The sequence below is a fragment of the Gossypium arboreum genome, chromosome 7, assembly GCF_025698485.1.
Source record: "Gossypium arboreum isolate Shixiya-1 chromosome 7, ASM2569848v2, whole genome shotgun sequence".
NCBI lineage: Eukaryota > Viridiplantae > Streptophyta > Magnoliopsida > Malvales > Malvaceae > Gossypium > Gossypium arboreum.
The window spans coordinates 97,566,769-97,574,827 of record NC_069076.1 but is presented as its reverse complement, the minus strand read 5'-3'; the positions used below and the strand labels follow the sequence as shown (position 1 = coordinate 97,574,827).

The window sequence follows — 8,059 nt, the reverse complement described above, 5'->3', positions numbered from 1 at the left end:
GCTACAGCCTTGGTCATCTTCGAAATCCTGAGAATCCTCCATACACATATCTCGCTCAAAAGGAGACTCTGAGCCGCTAGTAGTGTCACTCATATCATTGATATCTAGAGACCTGTTATGAGGATGAAAGAAGATACAAAGAACCAAAAGAATTTAAGAATACTTATCTATATGGTATGATTATTAGTGAAGAATGAAAGAATATTTAGAAGAACATCCGAAGAACAAAAGAATCCGAAAGTAATCATTGGTATCACATGATTATGAATGAAATTGAAAGAATGAAAGAATATATGCTCAAAATGATAATAACTGTGCCTTTCATTGAAATAACGTTTTTAAACATAAGCCTATTTCACAAAGGATTCTTATTACTCTTAGGCCTAGAGCAATAAGTGTGTTTTGGACATTACTCTGAGTCAGCTCTATAGACTACAGAAATCTCTTCCGCAGTCCAGTTATCCAGAACACTTCCAGGTATGTAGGGGCAAATGCCCGACAAATTTTCTCCTCCTGCCCCTTCTTCGTATGTGGCGTTGATGTCCAAGCTTCCCAACTTTTTTTCTATGGCTTCCTTTCTTGGTGTGCCTCTCTCAGGATGAATGACTCCTCTGGACAAAAAAGTTTTCGATATATAGCGGAATATCATTGGCTCCCATTTGATTTCCTCCACCGTTAATCGTGCTCTCCTTCTTTCTTGCTTCTTTTCCAGCTCTTTTTTCCTTTGTCTCGCATCCGATTTAAATTCTTGGCCGAAATGGTCTCTCTTGTCCTTCAACACTGGCGTTTCAACCTTTCCTTGAAGATGTCTCCCAAGTCCTCTTCCGGGTAGAGCTCATTTCCCAACCGTCAACTGTAGACTCATCCTCGTAGTTTTAGATGATTTCGGCGTCAGAATCTTGCTTCTCTCGGTAATGAACGTCGTATTAACAAATTCCAAAGACTGAAATAAGCATTCGATTGCTTCGTCATCTGTCTCCAAATAGAGTGCATTACTGCTTACAGCTGCAATTATATCCTCTTCAGCATTTATCGTTATCAACCGCCCCTCGAAAACTAACTTCAACTTTTGATGCAACGATGAAGGAACTGCCCCAACTGAATGTATCCAGGGCCTCCCTAACAAGCAGTTGTATGAGGGTTTGATATCCATCAATAGGAAATCCACCTCATATGTGTTTGGCCCGATCAGAAGAGGTACCTCAATTCTGCCTATCACCCTGCTCTCCGTACCATCGACAGCTTTCACTATGTTCTGACACTCTTTCATGTGAGAGCTGTCTATGGGTAATCTATTTAGTGTAGTCAATGACAGGACGTTCAAAGCCGACCCGTTGTCAATCAGTACGCCTAGCAACGTATACCCCTTACAGCGCGTGGTAATGTGTAAAGCTTTAGTCGACCCTCTGCCACCGGGTGGTATCTCGTCGTCATTGAAGAAAATAAAATTATCGGCACTTATGTTGATAACTAAGCGGTCTAGCTTGTTGACGGAGATATCATTGGCAACATATGTTTCATTCAAGACATTTATCAGCGCGCTGCGGTAGACTTCTGAACTTAGGAGTACGGCTAGCACTGAGATACGAGCTGGTTGTTTACGTAGTTGTTCTGCCACACTGTACTCGCTGTGCTTTAGGAATTTTAAAAACTCCTTAGCCTCCTCTTCATTAACTAGCTTATTAATAGGAAGTTCAAATTTGGCCACTTTTTCCTTCATCTCTTCGACCATTGGGGCTTTTCCTTTTACGGGTTGTGCCTTCTCGCTTACTGTATCATAACGTCTCCCGCTACGTGTATAGGAGCCCATATCTTGGTCCTCTTTTGAAGTGTCAGCCAAGTTCTCTTTTCCCGGAATCGTCACATTACAGTCATAATTCCATGGGACCTCTTACTGTCTTTATAGGGGAAGACTGCAGGTCTTTGGATTATGAATCTCGGTGGCATTTGCACTCCTGCTTCATTACTTTTGAGTCGTGATATGATGACCACAGAGTAGTTAACTGTTTGATTTTGCACCGTCGATTCTCCCTCCGATGCACATATATCTCCCTCTCTGGGTTTTTGGCTTCTTCATAAAACTCCATTTCTTTATTGTTTATCATGTCCTGTACGAGGGCCCTAAACTCCACACACTCTTGGATTTCATGCCCCACCTCGTTGTGAAACTCATAGTAGTTCATCTCTTTTTCAGATTCTTCTCTTAAATCCAACACGATCAATCCTCTCTTGACCATCTCCTTCCACACCTGTCTCAATAAGGTCCTGACTTCTGCAACCTCATACTTGATCTTTTTGCCTCCACCTTCGCTTATCCCGTTTACTCCTTGGTCGGTATGATTGGAGAGCGGGTTTCCTGCTACATTAGGTACGGCTGGGTCATAAAATCTTACAATCCACATTTTGATAAGTCTTTCGACCAGCTTCTTGAACGCGGTGCAGTTTTCGATTGAATGCCCAGTGATTCTCGCGTGGTATTCACATTGGGCATTTGTGTCATACCATTTAGGATACGGGGGCTGCAGTGGCTTCAGGTAAAAAGAGGACATTACATGAGTGTTGAATAAGTTCTGGTACAACTCCCTATACGTCATGGGTATAGGGGTGAACTGTGGCGTTTCTGTGTTCTCCCTCACGTTGGATTCTTGTCTCACAGTACTATGTTGATTGGTGGTCACCGTCTTTGGTTGATTTACGGTGAGTGACTTGGACTGACCCTTACTGAATGTGCTCGTGTTGTTCACTTCGTTATCTCTTTTCCTCGGGGCTGACCTTTTGGTACTTTTTCCTGCTTCTATCTTACCGCTCATCACAGCGTTTTCAATCATTTCACCCGTCATCACTATGTCTGAGAAGCTTTTGGTGGTGCTTCCCAACATATGAGTGATAAAAGGGACCTTCAAAGTGTTGACAAAGAGTATCGTGGTTTCCTTTTCTAGAAGCGGTGGCTGAACTTGTATGGCAACTTCTCTCCATCTTTGCGCATACTGCCTAAAACTTTCATTTGATTTCTTCTCCATATTCTGGAGAGTGATCCTGTCGGGGGTCATGTCCATCACATGACTATACTGTTTCATAAAGGCCTGAGCCAGGTCTTTCCATGAGTTAATTTTAGCATGGCTCAATTGGTTATACCATTTAGATGCCGCCCCAACTAGACTGTCCTGAAAGCAGTGAATTAATAGCTGGTCATTATTGACGTATCCCGTCATTCGCCTACAAAACATAGTGATATGAGCTTCAGGGTAGCTTGTTCCATTGTACTGCTCAAATTCAGGCATTTTAAACTTGGGGGGAAGGACCAAATCTGGGATGTAATATCCTAATTTTGGGCCTAGTCGGAATGGTGGTTTCAAGACCACAAATTTGAGATAGAAATAATTATTTTATAATTATTTTAAGGTCTATGATATGATTGCATGATTGTGTGAAAATTTTGTGAAGAAATTCTATGCATAAAGTGTTTAATTTGAAGTTAAGGACTAAATTGAATAAATTACAAAACTTGTGTTCTAGAAGCATTTTGCATAAAATTGAATTAGATTATTAATTAGAGGTCCTTAAAGAGTAATTTTACCAATTTCTAAAAAAATTTGGAAAAAAATGGGCTTGGAAGGGTAAAAATTTAAAGAATAGTAAAAAGGGCATTTTGGTCATTTATGGGTAAAATGAATTAAAAGACAAATTTTAAAACCCAAATGTGTCCATCTTCAATCCCATGGCCGAATATAGCAAGGAGAAACCATGGCTGGGGTTTTTCAAGCTTCCAAGCTCAATTGTAAGTCCGTTCTAGCCTCGTTTTTAATGTTTTTTTTACGTTTTTGGAGTCCCAGTAACTTGATTTAGCTTATGCTAGCAATAATTCAACCTAGGGTTCATAATTGGAAAAATACCCATAGGTGAAATTTGTGTATTTTGGTGTTTTATGATAGAATATGAGGTTTTAAATTATGTTAGACAACTTGTGCTACTCGGTTTTAAGTGAAAACGAGTAAAAAGGCTTAATCGGTAAAAATACCTAATAGTCATAAGTACATGTTAGAGTGAGAATTTGATGTTGCTATAGAAGGGAAAAACGATCAGCATGTCATAAAACATAATAAAATAGGCTGAAGTTTAATTTACGAGCTTTGGTGCAAAAGTATAAATATGCAAAAGTTTAGAGGCAAAACTGTAATTTTGCCAAAATATGATTTTGGGTCAATTTGAATAATGTGAGTCCTAATTAGACTATATTTTAAATGGTAGAGCAAGGAAAGCTGAAATTCAGGCTAAAATGGGAAAAATACCAAGTTGTGGACGAAATGGTAAAAGTAGCTATTTTCGCATACGAGGTAAGTTCATATGTAAATGTTGGTAACCTAGTTATTATTTTAAATGTTTTAATGTTATTTAAATGATATGATAATTATTATGAAATATTATACTTGTGATAATTGTTTGATAATATGTCAAGTTATGTGATATACTTGGAAAATGTAAAATACTACCGAGTATCGGTATCGGCATTCCGTAGAAGATGGTTGAGACACATGATTGGGAAAAAGGTCCCGTTGAACCTTAGGAATGGATTAGGATACAAGTGACATGTCACTGGTGTAACGTCCCCTAACCCTATACCGTCACCAAAACAGGGTTACGAGACATTACCAGTCAGTACAGTCCAATTCCGGTCATTAATTAAAATAAATATTCACACACATCCTAGTTTTAAGATGTCGTCCCTTTAATGGGCCCTCGCGGTCCAATATGAACAGTAAATTCAATTCGGGACTAATTTAGAATCATTACGAATTCTTAGTAAATTTCAAAATTCATACTACATACCGTTGACAACCATAATTTACTCATTTCATCAATACTTCTATAACCTAAATGACTCTCATAAAACGTCCTAGGTACATGCCATTATCAATACTCAACATACTTTACCTTAATGAATCCGGATCGTCTTGGGATGCTGATTCAACGTACTATCTTTACTTAACTCGCAAGACGAAACAAACTGCACGCTGAGTATGGAATACTCAATGGTATTTCTATAATCCGAACAATTAATAATATAACAAATACTTAAGATCATAATAACAATTACAATTATTAAATTATTTATTCATAGATAAATTTCAACTACTTACCATATAAATTTTATACAAATCATATAATAAACACAATAACATAATTGTTCAATTCTTAACTAAATCCATTATTATTTACTCCATTCTTTCACTTACTACTCGGTATAGCTTCCCTTAATTTACTCACAATTCAATATCATTAAACTATATTCAACTATACACTTATCAATCATATTCCATTTTAATTCATTTCAATAACAGTCAATTTCATTTATATCATATCAACTTACTATCCCTGATAGCTTTCAGTATATACATGCGATTCATATATCTCAAATCACATTTCAATTCATCAAGTGGCATCATATATCATCAATTCGAACTCCAATCATTTCATGAACCTTTGGTTCATATTTTCAATTTCATATCTAAATTTTCAATTCTCAATTCACAATTCAATTTTTCTTTTCATTTCAATAGCTTGATCAATCAAATTTATTCGATTTATCTTTCACTTATTTACCCCTATTAACAAACCCGAACTTTGACGGATACACGGATTCCAACCCAAACACACCAGTACGGCACATTATGCCTAAAACGGTACATAATACCTAATCAGTATACGACACATAAAGTGCCTAAAACGACACACGAGGTGCCTGATACGACACACGAGGTGCCTGAAATACGACACATAAAGTGCCCGATCGATAAAGCCAACAAATCCCGTACACTTCCGGATCCTATGGCATGCCAATTATATCCGACTCAAATTTCGACTAGTTAATAGGGTATTTCATTCACTTTCTCAATTTAATAATTCTTTCATCAATATACCATTCGATAATCACATATATTCACCAATTTTCACAATTCATACAATTTCATTCAATATTCAAATTTCTACATAAATCATATATATTATATAATTCAATCAATATAAATTCAATCAAAATAATTTCAATCAATATAAATTCAATAAATTCATCGCATACCAAAATCAATCCATTCCAATTGTAAAACATCATAATTCTAACACTAACAATTGTCATATGTATATAAATATGAAAATAATAACTAATTTTGGATTATAGAAATACAAACTGTAATTTTCGAGCTAACTCCGTTGACTTTGTCTTGTCCTTTCTTAGCCGAGATTTAGGTACCACATTGACTACTGAAATTAATACAATTCATAATCATTAATTCATTACTAATTCATATCTTGAGTTACAGAATTATAAATTAAGATCCGCTAATTTTTCCTGAAACTAGACTCACAAATATTCTTACAAGAAAATTTTCAGAATTTTTGGTTTAGCCATTAAGTACAGTTTATTCTTTAAATTCACCCCTATTCTCATTGTCTCGACAGTTTAGTCCCTTCTTCACTAAAATTAATTATCTCACAGTACAGAACTCGGATAATATTCCAGTTGATTTATCATAAAAATAGACTCATTAGGGATTCTAAAAATATAACTTTAAGCCTCTAATTATTTTTCTTAAATTTTTGGTGATTTTCCAAAGTCAGAACAGGGGACCCGAATTCATTCTGACCTTGTCTCACAAAATTCATTATATCTCATAATTTACAATTCAATTGCTTATATCGTTTCTTCTATAAGAAAATAGACTCAATAAGATTTAATTTCATATTTTATTCATCTTCTAATTCGATTTCTATAATTTTTTATGATTTTTCAAAGTTAGACTACTGCTGCTGTCTAAAACAGTTTTAGGTCAAAATGTTGATTTACTTTAATTTCAATTTAATCCTAACTAAATTCTCTTACTTTTCTATCTTAATTCATACTTTATTTCTATTCAAATTTTGTCCAAACTCATACTTAACTATTAAATTTCCAGAATATTTTCATAATTTCGAATTTATTTCCATTTAATCCTAAAACTCAAAACTTATAGCTTAGTTTACGATTCAATCCTTTATTCAATTCCAATCAAAATTTCTATCAAATAAACCCCAATTCCATCATTTTATTCAACATGAACTAAACTTATAAATCTAATGACTTTCAAAATTTCTACTTAAAACAAGTACTATTTATCTCTAGGATTCCAAAAAACTCAAAAATCATAAGAAAATGGGCTAAATTGACTTACCAAATTAACTTGGAACCTTTAAAACCTTATTTTCCCTTTTTCTTTTCTTTCTTTCTTTCTCCCTGTTTCTTCTCTGCTTCGTTTCTCGCTATTCTGCTTTCCTTTCTTCTTTTTATTCTTTTGTTTCTTTCCTTTATTTCCTTTTTATTTACTTTACTTTTAATAATAATAATTTAATATATATTTTAACATATAAAAATCTCAGATTTTTATGTTTATGCCGCCTCACTTAGGACAAATGGCATAATTGCCATTTTGGTCCTCTTCATTTTCTTTTAATCTACAATTTAACTTTCATCCTTTATTCAATTTAGTCCTTTTTCTTAATTACTCTTAATTAAATTAAATTCACTTAATTAAACTCTAATTAACCACTCATTTTACTTCGTAAATATTTTTAATAAATATTTACGAATCCGTTTTTCAGAAATGGAGACCCGAAAATACACTTTTTTGAATAAAGAAAATTCGGTCATTACAATTCTCTCCCCTTAAGAAATTTCGTCCTCGAAATTTGCCTAAAAGAGAGGTGGGCGTTCAAGTGATCTCACTTTGTTTTTTTCGGTTCCGTATTGCTTCCTCAAGATTATGACATTACCGCTCAAGCTAGTATCTCAACCGGCTCTTTCTCATACAATAGATTGCGTCAAATCTCAATATCCTTTATCGATATAACATGTAAAAGATTTGATCTCTATAATCTTCTGAGCTTCAAATCATGAAAAATTATCATAAACTTTCTGTAACTTCAGAAGCAAAACCAAACAATATTTTACCGGTCCGAATTTTCTACAACTTCACATAGCCCAACAGAACAAAAACTTAATTTCTCTTTCAACCCGATCTTCAAAATG

At 34.9% G+C, this 8,059-nt stretch overlaps 1 protein-coding gene across 1 annotated transcript; it reads right to left on the bottom strand.

The window, feature by feature from the left end:
* Nucleotides 1–409: 409 nt before the first annotated feature.
* LOC108485206 (uncharacterized) lies at nt 410–1,810 on the bottom strand. Its single transcript, XM_017789046.1, has 2 exons — nt 921–1,810; nt 410–821 (listed from the first exon to the last, which is right to left on the bottom strand). The coding sequence occupies exons 1-2, from the start codon at nt 1,808–1,810 to the stop codon at nt 410–412; spliced, it is 1,302 nt and encodes a 433-aa protein (XP_017644535.1).
* Between the last annotated feature and the right edge of the window lie 6,249 nt (nt 1,811–8,059).